The sequence below is a fragment of the Ixodes scapularis genome, unplaced genomic scaffold (assembly GCF_016920785.2).
Source record: "Ixodes scapularis isolate PalLabHiFi unplaced genomic scaffold, ASM1692078v2 PGA_scaffold0__279_contigs__length_252992795, whole genome shotgun sequence".
Taxonomy (NCBI): Eukaryota; Metazoa; Arthropoda; class Arachnida; order Ixodida; family Ixodidae; genus Ixodes; species Ixodes scapularis.
The window spans coordinates 152,830,937-152,851,550 of record NW_024609835.1 but is presented as its reverse complement, the minus strand read 5'-3'; the positions used below and the strand labels follow the sequence as shown (position 1 = coordinate 152,851,550).

The following is a 20,614-nucleotide window of genomic DNA, read 5'->3' as shown; positions in this document are numbered from 1 at the left end:
AATAGAGTATATGACCTGCTGTTTTTCTTGGTAAGTACAATACTGCCACATAAAGTATAACCCGTTGTTTATCGTGGCAAAGACTGCCTTGTCAAATAAAGTATAACCTGCCATCTTTGTTGAAAAGCATCTCGTCAGCTCGCAATTCAGAACTGGACTTCGTGAACACAAGCAATCAATGGACGAGATCCTCGAATTCCGAGACATGAAATTCATTATTCTGGGGACAGTCCGTAACTTTAGGAGAAAAAAGACAGAAGCACAACCGCAGATGCCAAAGTGAGACTAAAAGGCAATTGCAATACTTTAATAATTCTAGTTAAGTATATTAAAGCAAACCTTCTGCGGAAGCTAAACAAATTGCGGCTACGTTATAGCTCAATTGACTTCAAGCCGATGATTAGAAATTAGAGAAAAGGTAATGTAGCGTAGAAAAATTGACATTAACAAAATCAAATATCTTGATGCCTTGTAAAAATACACAAGCAGAGAGTCTTCGACCATGTTATCGAGAAAACGGGCTTAGATGTAAAGTGATTCGATACCAGCTGTACACTTGAGTCGAACTGAGGTACACCCGCCGGCGATATGAAGGTGAAAGCCGGACCGTCGACCGGTCCTAGAGTTCCTGTATATGCTACCTACCCCTTAGGGAGCCTATACAGGAACTCTAACCGGTCCGTGCTATCAGCGCCATGATGCGGCTGCTGTGGCGGCTCGCTTTCTTATCGCGCGCTTTGCCGAGATTATGCGCCTGTATCGAGCGCTTTTCTCAGCTCTGCTGCTACTCCCTGCTGAAAGCGTGGAAGGAGGTTTCGATTTCGGCATCGCTTTGTGTGGGCGCCGTGCCTACGTGAATGACGCAGTGCTATTGATTAGAAACACTATTCGCACAATCCTAGTTATTAGCGTTCGCTCATGAATGAACAAAGTGGTTGAGTGACTGATAAACCATGCCAAAGGACGTCCGCTCTAGTTCACGTGCAATGTGCAAATCAATTGCAGGCAATGACGTAGGCACGGCGCCTACAGAAAGCGATGCCGAAATTGAAACCCACTTCCACGCTTCCACCAGGGAGTAGCAGCAGAGCTGAGAACAGCGCTCGATACAGGCGCATAATCTCGGCGAAGCGTGCGATCAGAAAGCGAGCCGCCACGGCAGTCGCGTCATGGCGCTGATAGCACGGACCGGTCGACGGTCCGGCTTTCACCTTCATATCGCCGGCGGGTGTACGTAAAAATTCGTACCCCCAAAACTAAAATCTAAATTCTAAAAACAGAAAACAAGCTGTATGATACATTGAAATAGCAATCATTAAAAAGAGTTTGTGACGACTGGTATGCAGCTGAATCCGGTGTAACAATAAATATAAAACCATGACACTATGTGATCAATGGATTAGAAACATTATGCAGGAGGGGGGAGGGGGGGGGAGGGGGAGAAACGGCTCGAGGGCCCGCTTCTCAATGACCATGGCGAGCCAGGGCTGATACAGTTCTTCCAAAAACCAACGCTGCCAGCCCCGGCCTACTGCCAAAGCCGGGATGCAGTTGATCTGGCTCCAACGGTTGAAGTGCTTTTTGATGTGCACTAGTCGGACGCCAGACCAGTTGGCCAGTAGGCTGGACATCTCGTCCTCACTGTGGTTCAGCCTTTCCCGAAACCTGGGGTTGATCACCTGGGCAAAAAAGGCATCGACGGGTCAGGGCAAATTAATATTCTTCATTAGAAAAAACAAAACAAAAAAAAAACGCCTCCTTCAACAATCTACAAGTGAAAGTAGTATCACCGGATAGTGCAGGACAGTGATTAGCTGACGTGTTGTGCTTGCTTAGACAGCGGGAAATTGCTCAGCATTAAAGTGCGTCTGGTGTCTCAGCTGTTGGTCAAATATGTGACTAGTACAGTTCCACTGCTAGTCCGTAGTCTTTAATGTGCAAGACGCAGTAGTCATACACAGCCGCACGCCGTTACGTTGCCCATCCAGGTTGAAACGGGCTGGAGGTGATTGAACATAGAATCTCCAAATTCGGCAGGATAGTTTATCTTTCATATTGTATGTGATCTGCTAAGCATGAGGCTGGGATTGCATGTGAAGGGGGTTCCATTTGTTCTTGAAGGAACGGAATTTTCTCTCTTTTTAGAGGGAGTTACAATGTTAGCCCAAGCGTGCACAGCAGTCACCCCAGACACGTCATTTGCACGCCGAGTGAGAGTCTACATACGTCATTTTAGCGAAGCGATTAGGACCAGCGAATGACAATGAAAGTCAATTAAATGATTTCTTGTTACCATCCTCGTTATTTTAGCACAGCTGTTTCATGGTTGCGAGTACAATTATAGTAACGCACATTGAAAAACCTAGCGGCCATCCAAATTTTGTGAAATGTTAGAATTGTGGTAAATTTTCGCGAAAATCTGTTGGCGTCAAGATGTACGATGTATTTCAAATAACCTGCAATAAAATGCTTGGATGGGCCAGTTGGTACATCATAAGGAAATAAGCGCCGAAGGAACACGGACCAGAAGTAGAGTAACAACGACACAGGGCGCACTCTCAACTGAATTTATTAGGAAAAAACAAACTCATATACTAATGGCAGCACACCAACAGACATAACACGCACGTTAGTCCCCGCCCAGCCCACGTTTTAAATATTCAAACTCATCCGTAGATAAAGCCAAAGAAGTATCGCTAATGCATTTTTCATCCCTACCCCTAATCACAAATGCCTCATGAAGCTCGCATGACACTTTGTTTTTGTACTTTGCCAAAATTCTAGTATTGTCAAATGGGGCGCAAGAGCATCTGTACACCCGCCGGCGATATGAAGGCGAACGCTGGACCGTCGACCGCTCCGTGCTATCAGCGCCATGACGCGGCTGCTGTGGCGACTTGCTTTATTAACGCGCGCTTCGCCGAGATTAAGCGCTCGGATCGAGCGCTGTCCTCAAATCTGCTGCTACTCCCCGCAGAAGGTGCGAGGATTGGGGAAGGAGCCTTTCAGACGCTATCGGTAGACAATGTGATTTAGTAGTTGTTGTTTTTTTTTGTTTGTTTTTTTATATGTGCTAAACAGGACGGCTGCGGAACAAATCAAAAAGTGACATATTTTTCGCTTTTTAAAAATAAGAACACTATATTATTTCATATGTCTGACGTGTCAGCAACCCCGTCGCACTTGCAACGATGACGATGTTATATTAGCCACGCCCACAAAAAGAGATGCCGAAATCAAAATCCACTTCCACGCTTTTTGCAGGGAGTAGCAGCAGATCTGAAAACAGCGCTCATCCAAGCGCTTAATCTCGGCGAAGCGCGCGATAAGAAAGCGAGCCGCCACGGCAGCCGCGTCGTGGCGCTGATAGCACGGACCGGTCGACAGTCCGGCGTTCACCTTCATATCGCCGGCGAGTGTACAGCCAAGTGCCCTGACGGCTTGGTGGCCGGGCGAAGGTGGCCGGTCGTGTTTTTCGCGCCTAAGAAAATGACGCGATTATGCAGAAGAAATAGTGGCCCCCAACCGATGACAGACCCGTACATTACCAAGCATAGGAATAGATAAACTGATTGCACAACCGGCGTCGCTTACAAAATCCCAATGACGTGTGGTTTAAGCTATGTGGGGCAAACTGGAAGATATGTCAATGATCGGGTCCGCGAGCACGCCGCTTCAACTACACCACGCCGTCAGGGCATTTGGCTGTACATTGCAGATGCTTTTGCGCGCCGTCATTTGACAGCACTAGAATTTTGGCAAAGTACAAAAACAAAGTGTCACGCGAGCTTCACGAGGCATTTGATATTAGGAGTAGGGGTGAAAAAATGCATTAGCAATACTTCTCTGGCTCTATCTACGGATGAGTTTCAATATTTAAAACGTGGGCTGGGTGGGGACTAACGTGATGTGTTATGTTTGATGGTCCGGTCGCGTTGGTATACAAGTTTGTTCGTTTTTCCTAATAAAGTCAGTTGAGAGTGCGCTCTGTGTCGTTATTCTACTTTTGGTCCGTGTTCCTTCGGCGCTTATTTTCCCATTCAAATAAACCCTCGTTTTCTACCTGTATTAGCAACTGTCCTAGCTACTGTAAGGGCAGCCTATCTTGACGCATTTTTAAGGGCCGGCGAAGCATGCAGATTTTGCATTATTTTGAAATATCTTCAAACTTATAAGAGAAGTACTGAGTTTATTATTTTTAAACTAGAATACAAATCTACACTATACACCTCGATTTTCCGCAACAGACTTCATGAATGTAGTACGCGTACACTATCTTATCACAATATTTCTACTATGCACTTCAGTCATCCGAGGTTGACACGTGAAGGATCTGTCGTATTGCAATACGCAAACAAACTGAACAAACAATGTGCTAATTGAACAATGTACTAATGATTAAAGTTTAAGACGACGTGTTTGTTTTGATCACATGTTTGTTAACTTACCAAAACAGTCGTGCCATCGTTTCACATGGTACACCATTGTATTCCACCGGATAATCCCAGAGCGACTGCGAACTGCCCGAGTAATGTTCGCTTAGTCAGGTCTTGAGCATAGCACGAGACGAAGCTATGTTTTCCGTGACACGCGAAGATTTACATAAACGAGCATAAAGATGCGCAGTAACGAGATCCTTGTGCACTTATTTGGATCCGGACAAGGTTCCCTTCCTGAACCACCTGGATCTGTTCGTGAAGGTCTGGGTCACACGTGAGTCCCAGATAACACAGATTTCCGAAAATCGCAAGCAGACTAAGTCCTGAGGGAAGTCAAGTTCACAGCGTGTGCTTGCGACCACGACCACGTGCAGAAGTCACAAGATGGAAATGCCACCTCGGCACTGCTCAAGTGTCGAAGGAAAGCCAGAACATAGTCTCCGACAGTTGAAGGCTTTCCCTCGATGGAATGAGATATTCTTTCACCATCAACCGCAAGTTGTTCAAAGCTATTTTCTGAGCAACTCTGTTCCCGTGCAAAGAAGCTTCTGAAGAATAGTGCTAGGCAGCTCTTGCAGATGTGAGGAGCCATTCTTCTTTTGGTTTGAATAAACTCTTCTTTGGCTGCCCATAAGATGACGAAGTGCACGATACTCCGCAGTCTTTCCGGATGGCTGACGGAGCTCCTCGTCCAGTTTTGTGACCAGCAGGTTACGTGGTATTCGTCACAAAGAATGAGATTCCGATGTTTTCTCTTTGATAACGTGTAAGAGGACATCTATTTCCCACGGGAAGTTATGACAGTTCTCCTTTCTAGCGTCCGTACAAGTCACTTTGTACCAAGCAGATGCCATTTATAACAAAATTATTTTTCTTCCCACCCCCGTGCTAACGCCTCTAACGCAGCAAGCGTCGTCCACTTCCTTGAAAAAGTGCACCCCCGCGTGGTTTCGACGAGAGCGCTATACTGCTTGACGACGATCACCTCGACGTTGTTTCTGCCCATCACTATTGATTCCGTACTAGCAGAGCATTCACTCCATCTGGGACGAGTACAGTGTGAAGGACTCCTCAGCGATATGCTCGCAGCACTGCCAACCTGGAAGCTCGACAAACTCACCGCTCACGTCCTTTGCGAGGCGGCTCTCAAAGTTGGTGCTCAAGAAAGAGTCCAAGTACCTGTGAAGACGGTGCGGGTGCCCTAAAATACGTGGCCAGCGACACGTATCTTCGGAGCCGGCTTTTCCAATGAAGTGTAAGTACACACTGAGCTTTTCCTCCCTGGTCAAGTGGCACGTCGTCCCTGTCTTTGCAAAGCCGATGCATGTTGAGATCTTCTCAGCAATGTTTAGGCAACATTTGGAGAAGATGCTATCGGTGAGCTTGTCCGCCCACGCCAGGTGTGCCTTTTAAAGAATGCCCACGTTGTCGTTCTTGATGTAGTTGCAGATAACTTGACCGTTCTCTCCCCTTGCGGTATTTAAAAAGCTTAATTAAGAAAACTCGTATCTGAACTAGTTCCTAGGAAGCAGACGCCGTGCAACGCTTGAAGTCAGCAGTGAAGGAACCTATACAACCAAGTTTGAGAAATGCGTAAACGTTGCGCGCTAATATCATCCCTAATCTCATCTTATAATTGTATTTCGCAATCTAAATAAAAACTGTCCATATATTTATGGTTTTTTTTGACAAGTTTGAAAACAGCCCGTGTTGGCGGCAAGCTTGTCTTCAATTAGTACGTTTCAAGTTGGCGGCCCATGCTTCGGACTTTTATCCTCAGGATGTGACAGGCGACCACTCAGCGGAGACCTACAACTGAATAAAATGTACAAAATCTTTATCAGACATAGAATGTATCCCACACCTGCGTCGCCAGGCAAAAGACCAGACCTCATTAAAGGCCTAATTATATTGAATAGATCAAATAAAGGTGGAGAAGAATGATCGCGAATAAAGTTCGGTGCCCCATTTATGGTAGCCAACATAATCTATTTTTATATTCTCCTACAAACGCAAAAAAATATAGAGTAGAAAACCTGGTGCGATGACGTGACTTAAATGTGCAAAAGAAGAAGTGCAAGTCAACCCATGGATCGGCCCAGAGGGAGAAAGGGAGACGACGAAGAAGGGAAGATTTTGGAGCGCGTGCTCGGAGGGCGTGAAAGGAGACTGGCCGAAAAAAAAATTGGGTTGTTTGGATGTTTATACAGCCTAGAACTTGGTCTGCCTCACAGGGGCGACGAGTCTCCCAGCTGTAGATGAGAAATGTAGCTAGTGCGGTACAGCCGCTAGCCTGGGGTCTTTAACGTGCATCACGCAGTATAGTGATACACCACCGCACGCCGGTACGATGCTCATCCAGATCGAAACGGGCAGAGATGGGGCTCGAACCCAGGATTCCTGGGTTCTGCAGCGCGAGCTTTCGCTCCACGTGCTCCGAGCTGGTGTGCGACTGGCCGAAGGGAACGTGCAGAGAGAGTGGAACGACACCATCGGCCAGGGCAATCGGCGGCCTCCTACTGTCTGACCAGCAGCCTGTTCCAGCGAGGGCAGCGAATAGAAACCTACGCTGCCCCCGGCTTCCTACAGCGCGAGCGCTTGGTGCGGTAACTCTGGGGCCGCCGACGGAAGCCAACCGCTCCCGCTCCTGACTTCCAGCCACAACCGTGGGCCGACAACGACAGAACAAGACACACTGCTGCACAGGGGTTCAAAGACATGGTGACTGATGCGTTTTCCTTTCTTTCATTTCTTTAACTAAGTTTCCTTTTTCTGTTTAAGCATAGGAACTCTTTGATTTTTTTTTTTGTGAATACAAGTTTTTATGAAAAACGAAGGACATTGTATCTTGTCAATTATTAACCCCAAAGAACCTCGCAACACCTGGATTCGCGCTCTTGTCAAAGCTTGCTTGACACTACTGTCGCCATTCTTATAAAGGTGACATGGAAGGCTAATATATTTGTGCATATATTCATCTCCAATAGGATATTTCCAAGTCACGCAGTGCGAACTAGAGTTATGACAGCGGTTAAGAGCAATGTAAACTTGTGCCATTCAATTGCCAGAAGAAAGCAAAACGGAAGAGCTTACGTAAACTTGTTTTTTTCATGGTGACTACAGGACTAACAATCTCGAGCTTACACACTCTGAAGCAAGAGCCAACATTAGTAATTATGTACTGTCCCGAAGGAAAAATCCATCAATGTATCCCTGTTTGGCAGTCAATGTTTTCTAGTGGACCGCTGACTGTGCCTGACTGTACGTCAAACATGTCTGATTGGCCAGCAAGTTACTCTGACCGACAGTCAAACTCCAGTCAGACTCCACTTGTCGGCTTTCTGATGGTTTCCTGGTGGCAGTCGGCCGCCGCGAAATGCCATCAAGATGTCTTGGTGGATATTCTGATTGTACATCGATTGGCTCTGACTGTACGTTAAAAAGCTTTGACGTGCAGACAGACGTACGGTCAAAGGACGTAAAGTTCGTTCGGATACCACTATTTCGTCAAATCTATGAATGCGAAAAATAGTCTATGCACAAGAAAACGATTTCGGGACGTGAGCCCATAAAACCGCTGATATTAGAGATATGACATGCAGCCGACCGACAACCTTGATCAGAAGCCCGCCGAAACGCCGAAAACGCCACTTCGCTTCGCCCATAGAGGCTTCGCCGAGCTTTCATGAACGATCAGTCTCGACTCGTTTTGTTTGCCCGCTTGCTCCAACCTGTCGATTCTGCCCGGGCTCTACAGTGTGTTATGTTTTAGTAGAATTTATACTCGACAAGACCCAGCCTGTTGTGAGTTCCGACGATGTAAGGGACTTTAGCGGTGTAGTTGAAGACGACAAGGTGTACCAGGTCTACTGGGCCGAAGACGCGCGAACGAAAGGATCGTTCTACGGCGCGAAAGTACTCTACATGGCAGGTGAGTGGAACTGAAGTACGGCGAGTGATGTACGAGTGCTTTGCATAACATGCTGAAGTCTTAACTGCATTTGCAACCGAAGCATCTCGTATGAAACGAATGGTGAAATCGAGTTTTCTAAGCAACGGCGTAGCACAGGGGTTTAAGGTTTTCGATTTGTACGCTAGTGGTCGCGGGTTCAATCCGCGGTAATCGTGCTTTTTTTTTTTTCTTTTTTTTTTTCGAACATTTTGTTTTATCGAGGCGTTTGGCGATATTTGTGAGTGGGTATAGCTTTACTCTTATATAAGTGCTGCCCTTGTTGATGAAATTCCCTTGGCAGTGGCAGTCAGACGTCATCTGATGGACCATCAGATGACGTCTGATGGTCCATCACGTTCCACCAAGGCTGCTGACTGGCAGTCAGTGTCCCAAATTACGTACCTTGATGGAATTTTCAATAGGGGTGGTACAAGATTATCAGTTTCAAACTCCTAATCAACATGTTTTAAGGAGGCACTAAAAACGCGGACCTTCTGCAAAACACGACAGGGTAAAACTGCGCTAAAAAGACTGACACAGGGATGAGACGTACACTCACCGATCGCTGACGATCAACTGAGTGTATATTAGAGTGACGTGTAAATCAAAATTGGCAGCGACCTTTATCTCCAAAGTACCATTATGCCTCAAATGCAGACTTAGGAGTAATTGTTTCAATCGTTTGGAAGACATAGAACAGTCGTTCCGGGAGTGAAAAATCAACGTTTTTTTGTAATGAATCTTTAAGAAAATTATTTTGTGTCACGTGGTGATGGAAGGGGGAAGGCCAGTTGGAAGGCCAGTTGGAAAGCCAGTTGAAAGGAGGGGGGGTTGTAGAAGGGTAAGGAAAGAGTGAGGGCGAGGAAGAGAAGAAAAGAGATGGAGAGAGCAAACCGGCGTGTCACGTGACGTATATTTCCCGGCTAAATTCAGCCGGGAAACCAAATTAGTGCATCACATGACCAAGGAGCTAGGGGAAGGGAGGTATGTGGGCTGGGAAAAGGGAAATGGTGCGTCACGCAAGGTATATTGTTCCCTCGTGAAATTTATCGGCACATGTATAAGTCACGTGACTTCAAGTTCCCCGCTTAGCTTAGCGGAAAATTTACGGACGGAGAAAAGTTTGGGACTGGAGGCTCCGTCAAAAAGCATTTAATACTTTAACAAGAAAGAACCGAAGATATAAAAGCATGCATAAGCCCCTAACCGTACACGTAAGTACATATTGTCACATTCTTGCCACCACTACTCCACCTCGTCAGCAAAAACAGTAAAACTTGCGGCACTCACTGAAACATGAATTTCGCGTTTGTATCATTAAAGAGAACTTTGATTAACTCCTTCGCGATTTTGTTTTGGTGCAGTCCTGATATGTTTATGCAATTGAACAAAGGTTTGCATCCGCGCCTATTCCATTGAATCACGAGATGCCTCGAAGTTGAAAATCTAAACGTAAGGCTGTGCTCCGTGGCTCTTACTTTGATGCACCGCCCCGCTTGCAGTCTGTCTACCTTGCCACATGACAATGGCATCGAGTAAGCCACTCCATCCGCGCAGCCAACCTAGGACAGGCGTAGTCGTACTGGTGTGGTTTCCGCATTTTTTATTATCTCTGGTTTTCTTTTGTATTATTTCCAGATCACTTTCCAAAAAACATTCAGTTGACAGTCAGCGCCTTGTGTCTGTATTTTTGACGCTATTTTACCCTTTTGATTGTATATACCAACTAGCCCAACTTAATGCCTGACTGCATGACATGGGCAAGAAATCAATTCGGAGAATGTGTTTTGTTTCAAACTCATTGGCCTAACAAACATTTCTTTCTTCGTTGTGCATGCATATGTAGGCCGTTTGTGCAAGCAATCGTAAGGTATTCAAAGTGCATTCAATACAGTCGAACGCAACATCACACTGGTCCCAAATTAAACCTGCCTCTAAACCACACTTGGTGTTTAATGCGTCAATTCCCCGGCTCGATAAAAACGTTTGCCGCACCATCTCGCTTTAGTATCTTACGACTCAAGCCAGGGCTTATACAATCTTGTGAGCAGCAAGGGCGAGGACAAAAGAGAACTGGGCGCAACAAGGCGCGCCTTGTTGTGTCTTGTTCTCTTCTTGCTGCGCACAAGATTGTATAAGATGTTAAACCAACTCGCTCAAACAACCACTCTTCTTCAAGCCAGGGCCACGTAAATGTTCCTTTTAGCCACAAAGGTGCACTCATTTGACTGCGTGTGTGCACCACTGGTAAGCATCACCGGATAATAAATACCTCGTGAAGAAAACGAAACATCTGGAATGCACAGCTCTAGAAACTTTCGTCTTTTTTGGTGGCAGAAATTCAAGACAGCTCTACCTTTGTTATTTTGCGGCGGCTTAGTCTAATTTCGCTGGCGAAAATAAAATGTGGCTTATGCAGTACTAGAAAAAACAATCAATATATTGTTGGGTGTTAAAATATGAAACATTTAAATTCCGCACTTGAAAGTAGCCATTGAAGTTACAGTTGCTTGCACTCTTGACACAACTTGTTCTGACAATGGGGGGCCATTTGATGGCATGCGAGGGAGAAATGCCCGGAGACCCACCGCCACAGCTATCTCTATCGTGTACGAATTTAACTATGTAATGTGCTTGTTGGGCATTAAACTGACAAACACTTGAAATACAAAGTTTTATAAATCTTGTGCGACCCGAACACGCCAGTCTAAAAGGCACTAAACCTCAGCCAGCGGTAGCTCGCAGAATAGCCGAGAGCTACGCGGAAACGGGTCTTTCTTGAAGGAAGTTAAGCATACCAGTGAGTCTGCCGAAGAAACAACAGAGGAATGGTAGCACAATACCATGCCAGGTCGGTTCGTCCCGGGAAACAAGAGGTCCTTTTTCCATATGACAATGTACTAGTCGCCATCCAGATCCGAGCCTGCACAAATATCAACGCTTAGATATGCGCAAGGAGCTAAATTATATCCCCTTGACTTATGCAGTGTAACCACAAATCGTAAAATACGTTTATGTCGGGTTTTGCTTCGCTGCAGTCCTACGTTCTGATAAATCCTGTTCACAAGGCGTGCACGCGTAATTTATGCATGTTGTGCACCGAATTGAACTGGTGCATCCTGCACCGATTCCCATTCTCCAAATTTTATGGGAAGTAGCGATATAGGTTAAAACTAAATTATTCATTTGTTTTCATTCAGGAGACATTAATGTGCGTAAAAAGGAGTAACGTTATTGTTTTAGCCTCTAGGGAAGTACTCAGTTTCTGCAACTTGCATGTTTATTCGATGATGCCAGGAATCCAACAAACCCGTAGGCACACTCATGGCTGCTTTCATACTGATAGCAGCCGCGCTATCTATAGGTTAAAGAGTGACGTCACAGTTAACCGACACATGACATTCGATTCGGACATGATGACACAACATTCCTTCCCCTTTAGAAAGTTTGTGGAGTCTACGGCTTGTAGCGCTCTGGGGGTCGGCTTGGCCGTGTGCTGCGCCGAGGCAAGAGTAGAGAAGCCGGCGGAGCTTCCAGTCTGGAGGCCCGGTTGTCCGATGGTGGGGCATTGGGACCAACAGTCACAGCACTGGGCATGCTGCGGCCTGGGTCAGGTGCCCGTGGTGTCGCGGCTCCGCTCTCTGCTTGTGCCGGGTCATGGTCGTCAGGTGATTCATTGTCAGTTGTAGCCGTATCGGTCTCGATGTCCGAAAACTGCTCCAGTCGGTTAGGTGTCCTCAGGTCAGCCTGAAATGATCTTGGCCGCAGGTTGTCAGCATGAATGTACCGCTCTTCCCCCCCAACCCAAACCAGATACGTAGCTGGGCTCACACGCTTGCTTACTGTGCCCGTCAGCCATTTGGAATCTCCGGCCCGTAAGCCTTTTATCATAACTTGGTCACCCTCAGAGAACTCTCTCCAGGGCCCCCGGTGCTGGTCTGCGTATTCTTTGGTTCGCTCGAGTCTCTTTTTCATTCGTTGCTCTATGTCGGGGTGCAGCAGACTCAGTCTTGTTCTGGGCCTCCAGGACAGGAACAGCTGGGCCGGAGTTTCATCGGTTGTCCCGGTGGGTGTGTTCCTGTAACTAAATAGGAACTGATCGACGCGATGTTGCAGAGACTTCGCATGGCCGCTTCTCTGCTCGTCCAGCACTTGTTTAAACAAAGCCTTTTTCACGGTTTGTACGCAGCGTTCTGCGCTGCCATTGGAGGCGGGATGGTAGGGCGGAGGCTTGCTGTGTAGGACTCCATTCCTACTCAAAAAGAGTTCGAAATCTGCTGATGTGAATTGAGGCCCATTATCGGTCACTACCTCTTCCGGTAGCCCGTATGCCGCAAACACACTGCGCAGTTTTTGCACGGTCTTCTCACTAATAGTACTGTTCATCACAAACACTTCAATCCATTTAGAATGGGCGTCCACAAGCACAAGAAACCATTGCTGATCGCGATACGCATAGTCTATATGCACTCTCTCTCATCTACGCGTAGGCCAACCCCACGACAACAAGGGTACCTTGGGCGCAGCGTTTTGCGACAGCTGACACGTGACGCACTGTTTCACTGTTTGCTCTACATCTTGTGTTAGACGAGGCCACCAAACGTGGCACCTGGACAACATTTTCATTCGCGTCATCCCCGGATGACCTTTGTGCAGCATCGTTAAGACGCTACTTCTGAGTGACGACGGAACCACTACGCGATTACCCCAAGTTACACAACCTTGATCGACTGACAGTTCGTTACGTCGAACATAGTAAGGCGCTAGCAAATCGTCTGTAACTTTCGAAGGCCAGCCGTTTTGTGTGTAGAACAGCACTTTCGACAACAACTGACCCTATCGCGTTTCCCGTCTTATCTCTTTTGCAGATAGCGGAGCTTCGTCTAGCGCCGAAAAGAACTGCACGCACTCTGACTCATCTTTGTTTGGCAGCGGTAGCCGTGAAAGCGCGTCGGCATTTCCTATATCACTGGATTTTCGATACACCCAAACATAGTTATAAGCGGCAAGCAGTAAGGCCCCGCGCTGCACGCGTGCTGCTGACATTGCAGGGATCGGCTTACCATGCCCCAGAATTCCCACCAGTGGTTGACGGTCAGAGTAGATGCAAAATTTTCGGCCGAAGAGGAACTTGTAAAATTTTTTAAAACCAAAAACCACTGCAGGCGCCTCTTTTTCAATGTGCGCGTAGCCTTGCTCCGCCTTGCAGAGCGTCCTAGACGCGAAAGCGATGGGCCTCTCCTCAGTACCAACTTTATGAAAGAGTATCGCGCCGACGCCGTATGCCGACGCATCACATACAAGACCGAGGTCCTTTTCAGGATCGTAGTAAGTCAACACTCGTTCGTGCGTCAGCCACCGTTTTGTTTCTTGAAACACTTTTTCCTCCACTACGGTCCAATCCCAACTGGTGCTGTCACTTAGTAACTGGTGAAGTGGCTGCAGCTCTGCTGGCATGTTCGCAATAAATTTCCCGTAGAAATTCAGCAGCCCCAGGTACGCTCGCAGGTCTTGTTTGTTCTGGGGTTTTGGCGCCTCTTTGATTGCGCGTAGGTTTTCTTCGGAAGGCCGAATTCCATGTTTATCAATTACGCGGCCCAAGTACGCCACCGACGTCTGAAGAAACTTGCATTTTTTTTTTTTACTTTGATACCGCGCTCCTTGAACCTTGTCAGCACGCTTTCCACTTTTCGATAACATTCTTCCGACGTTTCTCCGGCTATCAACACATCGTCAAGATAGCATGATACTCTGTCAAGGCCCTTCAATATTTCGTCTATTACAGCCTGAAAAATAGACGGTGCACTCGTGATGCCGTATAATAATAATATAATAATAATATTTTTATTACATGACAAGAAAAACGGTACAGAATCAGGCCTGCCAAAGCCACATCGGGCTTGTCTGACAGCGCCTTGCAGTCAGTGAAACGAAACTGCACAAATCTAATCAGCAAAAAATGAAACACAACAAAACATAACATCCGTTAAACAGTATTAAAAACTAATACTTCTTAAGGCTTTTTTAAGCTTGTATTTTGTTTTTATATTATGAATTTCAGAACGAAGTTTGTTGAAAATTGCTGGCACGTAATACTTACGAATTCGTTTTCCAAATTTCGTTGAGCATCGAGGTATACAATAAGGGTATTTGGGTCTAAGATAACGCGACGGAATGTACGGGGTTTTAAATTGGGTAGCCCAATAGTGCCTATGAACAATAGTTTCTATCACAAGCGAGCTGAAGTTAGGAAAACCCAATATTTTAAATACATCGACATCATTCGCTAGACACAGGTCATATGAAATATTTTTTGACAGAGAACGTAAAAGGCAGTTAATTCTATCTTGCCAGCGAAGAGCACAATGACCGTAAACAGTCACACCATACCGAAACACACTATATACAAGGGCATGAACAACTTTCCGTACTGAAAGGGGCATAAAATATCGGATATTATACAATATACAACATACTGCACGAAGTTTCTTACAAATATGCAAAAGATGAGAATTCCACGCTAGGTCGCTGTCAAAAAACACGCCAAGGTATTTCACAGACGATGAATATTTTACAGGTATACAATCACAATGCAAACAATCTGTCGTATGCAACAATAAAGGATAAGTTAGAGAAACTTTCTTTAGAGGGTTGTGGAAACAAATGAGTTGAGTTTTAGAAGCATGAATTAACATTAAATTAGCTGCAAACCAGTCCATAGCTTTAATAGCTGCAGACTGTAAACTAGAAATAACTTCTAAAGAGTTGGACGCTTTGGCTAACAGGACAGCATCATCGGCATACTGAAATAAAGAAATTGGCACAGGTTTATATAGGTCATTAACGTAAATATTAAATAAAAGCGGACTTAAGATTGAACCCTGTGGGACACCAGCTTTGATAAGAGAAAAGTCGCTTTGAAACTGTCCAACAGATACACACTGACGCCTATCTCGCAGAAAGTTCTCCAACAGGCGTAGGAAAGAACCCCGGAAACCTAACATTGAAAGCTTTGTCAGTAAAATGCGGTGGCAAACCCCATCAAATGCCTTGCTAACGTCCAAAAAAAAGCGCACAGGCCACTTGATTGTGCTCAAAAGATGAATTAACCTCATCAGAAAAATCTTCCAGGAGCATTTGGGTACCTCGACCTTGTAAACATCCGTACTGATAGGGTGAGAGAATATTGTGTTTATCTAAAAAGCTTGTCATGACTCCCCACAGATGTTTTTCTAATATCTTAGCAAGACAAGGTAAGATCGAAATTGAACGGTAATTATCTACGTTATTTCGCGCTCCACCCTTGAACAACGGAATGACCAGCGCAGTTTTCATCTTTAATGGGATGATTCCATTACAGATCACATTATTCAAGAGAGAGAGCAAAACCGTTTTAATTATTTCGTAATTTCTGCGCAAATCATTAACTGAGATGCCGTCGATCCCAGGGGATTTGTTGGGTTTCAGACTAAAAAGCAGCGATTTAAGATCGTTTTCAGTAAGAAAAGGTAGGTAAGCCGAGCCCAATACACTGTCCTGTAATGTACAATAGTCTGGATGCTGCCTCTTGACCCCTGATACTTCAGAAAAAATTTGTTGAAATCTTCGACTGCAGTCTGCCCATCAGTAGTAAAGTTTGAGAAAGCAGAACTATCTTTATTAGTAACAGATGTCTTTGCACCACTAAGACTATTAACAAGCGACCAAGTTTTCTTGATGTCAAAACGAGCGTCTCTAAATTTATTTCTAAAGTACTTTCGTTTAGCTAGACGAATCATAGCATTCACCTTGTTCCTAGATAGCTTGAAGTTGAACCGCAGCGAAACACAACCGGGAGATCGCTTTGACTGGGCCCAGAGCAAGTCTTTTTCTTTTATTGCTACGAGAATCTCGGACGACATCCATTTCTGGTCTTGTTTCCGCTGCTTAATTTTTACCATACGAGTAGCCGCCCGTTTAAAAAGATTCATCTGAGCTACAAACTGCTCGTAAATATCACCTGGAGACACAGCTAGTAAAAAAGAATTCCAGTCATGCTCCGCTATAAGTTTATCAAAGAGCCTAGGCTCAACAATTGAAAATTCTTTCTCCGAGATGATAGTAGTCGACGTTTGCGGTTGTGTTAACGAGCAACAAACAAAATAATGATCGGCAAGTATAGTTTCTATGATCGCCGATTGTACTATAAAGTTCTGTGCTCGAACATTTATTTGGTCGATACTGGATATCACCAGCTGTCCAGATAAGAATTCTTCACGCGTGGCTTTGTTGATTGTAGTTTTGATTCCCCATTTAGACAAGACGTCCAGATAGTCTGCAACCATAGTCATTGCAGGCCGAAGAATATTCATGTTTATATCGCCATTTATACATATTAGATCATCACATGACAGGGAAGACAAAGCTGAGTCAAGCTCAACCAAAAACAGCCGCCCGTTGCAACATGGGGGAATATAAATTGAAAAGAGAACAAGCGATAACGAAGGAGCGCTTACGTGCAACACAACCATTTCCGCTTGGTTGAAAGGAAAAAAAAGCTCTGTCACAGACCAGATATCTTTGACAAACACAGCCACACCCCCTCCTCTTCCCATTGGACGGGTGTAAGAGAACAGCCGATAGCCTGGTTTTATTTAGACAAACAATCCGAACCAACATTAATCTCACTCAGTACAAAAACATAAAAAAAGTACAAAAAGGGGATATTAAAGCAAGAAAATGATCCCAGTGTTTGCGTATACTACGAATGTTCACATGGGTAATACGGAACCCATTACTTCTAGAATCTGTAAAAAAACTTAACTTCCGTAAAGGTGCGGTGCGAAAATCACAATCCATTCCTTAATTCTGTCGGGATCCGATGACGTCTCAGTTTATCAGACCAAGATCGAATTCGCAACTTATTCTAACAGAGGGGGCTTGTTCTTGCCGCTTTGCAAATATCTTCCCATTTCGGACCCACACGAACTTGAAGTTCTTTTCCTTTCCCCTTGTACGGGCCTTCCAAAACAAGTTTCGGTTTATCTGGGTTAGGTTCTCGTTGAAGTAAAGCTCAGGTAGGTCCTTACTTTGCGCGAGCGCGCGCAGCCTGCCACGTGCCCTCATCCATGTCTCTCGCACCGCCGCAGAAGAAAACCTAACTAAAACCGGGGCAATCTTGTCCTTTTTACCGGGAAGTCTGTGTACCGCAAGAACATGCAAGGTCTGGAAAGATGCGATTTCCAGCTTTGCCGCAAGATCGCAGACGTATTGTTGGAGATCTTCACCAACACTCTCCGGAATTCCATGGACCTCTAGATTAGGTAACCGGTTGTACTGCTCAGCCTCATTCAGGTCCAACTGCAGCCGGCCGATATGTGCAGCATGCTCAGATATTGTGTTTTTCAGCTCGGTCACCTCCGTCCTGAGGTCTTTTGTTTCCCTCTTATTTGTAGTCAACTCGGCAAGTAACTCGTCATATTGGCGAGAGGTAAATTCAACAGAGCTTTTCAACTCCTCCACAGTTACTTTTAACTCTGCGAATGTAGTCTTCAAGGTCAGCAGGTCATCTACCTTTGCTGGAAGTGGAAGCAGACTGTCCACTTTGTCTCTAAGAGAGAGATGCTGGTCCAGTTTTCCATGTACAGTAGAAAAATCTGCTGAAAAACTTGCATCCTCCGGCTGTTGGTAGTCCGCACTCGACATTGACGCGGCCACTCCCCCCCCCAGCCCTACATGTTCGACAGCGCCACTTTCTACGCTTTTTTGATCCCATACCCGAAAACGTAGCCTCCGCCACACCCGAACAAGTGTTACCTATATGGTAAGGGAGCAAACATTCTGAACACGTCAGAAAACGACCATCGTCGGGCATTGACTGCAAGCACGCTAAGCACTCCTTTTCGGACATCATAAGCCGTGCATTCGCAAAAAAGAAAGAAATGCCAACAGTTGCAGCCGGTGGCAGATGTACAGGAATATACGGAAACGTAGAGCAAAATTAACGCTCACCTGTACAAAGAAGAATACAGTGTCATTCACTGCACTACAGTTCGCCACCGACTGCGAAGATGGTCGTGCTGCAACGTCCTTTATCTTCTGGCAGGGAGCCAGGAGAGCGCCGATCACCACGGAACCTTGCGGTGCGTAGTTGAAGCTGAAGCCCCGACTAGGGATTACTATCGATAGGGCCAGCCGTGCAGTTCCGTCGAACGTAGATTACAGATGGACGATCTTGGCTACCCGCTGAATCGCAGTTGCTTGGTGGATCGCAGCAAGGGATAGTGGTCTGTTCTGAGGTTCGGGTTCAGCGTCACTTTATAGTCGCCGCGCAACCTCACTTTGTTGTTCGGCTTAGAAACAACGACCAACGGTGTTGCCCACTCACTCTGTTGAACAGGGACCAGGACTCCCGTTTTCACGAGCGCATGCAACTCTTGTTCTACTGACTCTCTTAAAGCGAATGGTACAGTTCTATGTTTACAAAAGACTGGGGTCGTGTCGTCCTTCAATACTAATTTAACTTGACTGCCCGCGATTAATCCCAGCTCAGGCTCAAACACCTGCGAGAATCGCTCAACCAGCCCTGCCACTTGGTCTAGACTAACCCCATACACGCTCATCCGGTCTAGCCTCAACGCTTCTAGCCAATCGCGACCCATTAACACAGTGTCGCATTTCTGCGGCGTGCGAACCACTACAAGCGACAACGTCATGGTCTGCCCATTGTGCTCCACAGGTACAATCAACTTGCCTAATACCTCCAAAGGCACGCCCCCATAAGTTTTCAACTTTAGGCGGCAGTTTGAGAGAGACAATCCAGGCCAGTACTGCTTATACACCTCTTCAGGCACAACGGAAACCGAGGCTCCTGTATCGACGTGCATTGTCACCATTGTTCCCGTCACTCGAACTTTAGTAGTGTAACCCCCTTTTCTAGCACTGCAGGAGCCAATGTTGTACAGTCAAACTTTGTCCTTACCACTACTGTCGTCCACGGCTTGCACCAAACGGGACGTTGCTTTGCAGGCCCTTGCCAAGTGTCCCACTCGTCTACACGCTCGGCACTTGTACTTCTGAAACGGGCAACTTGACTCGTGATGGGGTGCTCCGCAGAGGAAACAGCCTGACGCCTCGGGCCTCTCAGTGTTGACTTCCATCGTCGCCTTCCTGGTAGCCGCTCCGACGTTCCTGTCTGGGCCTAGACGTTGGACGGCGTTCACCTCTAGTTGTTCAGAGGCTGCTGGCTGAAATATCTTGGTCTCTGCTCGTGCGAGTTCAATGGTTCTGGCAATGTCGCGTGCCGCTGAAAAAGTTAGAGTTTTCTTTTTTAGCTTGGGCTGCCTGGTCCTTTAGCCCCGCGACAAAACGGTCCCGGAGTGCTTCATCCAGGAACTGCCCGAACTCGCAGGTGGCCGCGAGCCTTTTTAACTCAACCGTGTATGTCGCCACCGTTTCCTTCTCGAGCTGGGCCCTCCGGTTGAATCTGAATCGCTCGGCGATTACCATCGGCTTCGGAGCGTAATGCTCCCTGAGGACCGCGACCAGATGCGCATAGTCCTTTTGTTCTGGCTTCACTGGTGTTAACAGCGTCTTCAACGTGCGGTACGCTTGCTTCCCGATGGCCGTTACGAAGACCGAGACTTTCAAGTCGTCGCTCACTTTCGTTGCTCGAAGATAGTGTTCCATCCGCTCGACGTACGACCCGAAGTCTTCCTCCCCATCTTCGATGAACTGCTCGAACCGGCCGCCGCACGAAGCCATCCCGTGGTCCTCGGTCAAGGCGCTTGGGTTTTTGCCGATGACAGTGCTGGCTTCTGTCTTCTCGGCCATCCCATACTCGTCGCCACTGTTTTAGCCTCTAGGAAAGTACTCAGTTTCTGCAGCTTGCATGTTTATTCGATGATGCCAAGAATACAACAAACCCGTAGGCACACTCATGGCTGCTTTTATACTGATAGCAGCCGCGCTATCTATAGGTTAAAGAGTGACGTCACAGTTAACCGACACATGACATTCGATTCGGACATGATGACACAATGCACCGAATTGAACTGGTGCATCATGCACCGATTCCCATGCTCCAAATTTTATGGGAAGTAGCGATATAGGTTAAAACTAAATTATTCATTTGTTTTCATTTAGGAGACATTAATGAGCGTAAAAAGGAGTAACGTTATATGAACAAAAATGCTTAAAAAAAACACAAGCCAGATCAAATACACCGACAAATTCCGAAAACTTG

The 20,614-nt window shown here is 46.2% G+C and overlaps 1 protein-coding gene and 2 pseudogenes across 1 annotated transcript; all 3 read right to left on the bottom strand.

Moving 5' to 3' along the window:
* Nucleotides 1–4,598: 4,598 nt before the first annotated feature.
* Nucleotides 4,599–5,445, bottom strand: LOC120848948 (annotated as a pseudogene).
* Nucleotides 5,446–11,847: 6,402 nt separating this feature from the next.
* On the bottom strand, nt 11,848–12,777 carry LOC121048433 (uncharacterized protein K02A2.6-like). The gene has a single exon (XM_040504762.1). It carries the CDS (start codon nt 12,775–12,777, stop codon nt 11,848–11,850), a length of 930 nt encoding a protein of 309 aa, XP_040360696.1.
* A 6,557-nt stretch (nt 12,778–19,334) lies between these two features.
* LOC115330920 lies at nt 19,335–20,202 on the bottom strand (annotated as a pseudogene).
* Nucleotides 20,203–20,614: the final 412 nt, after the last annotated feature.

What these genes read in the sequence shown, in the direction of transcription:
- LOC121048433 (XM_040504762.1), bottom strand. Translation starts at nt 12,777, where the DNA reads ATGAACAGTACTATTAGTGAGAAGACCGTGCAAAAACTGCGCAGTGTG.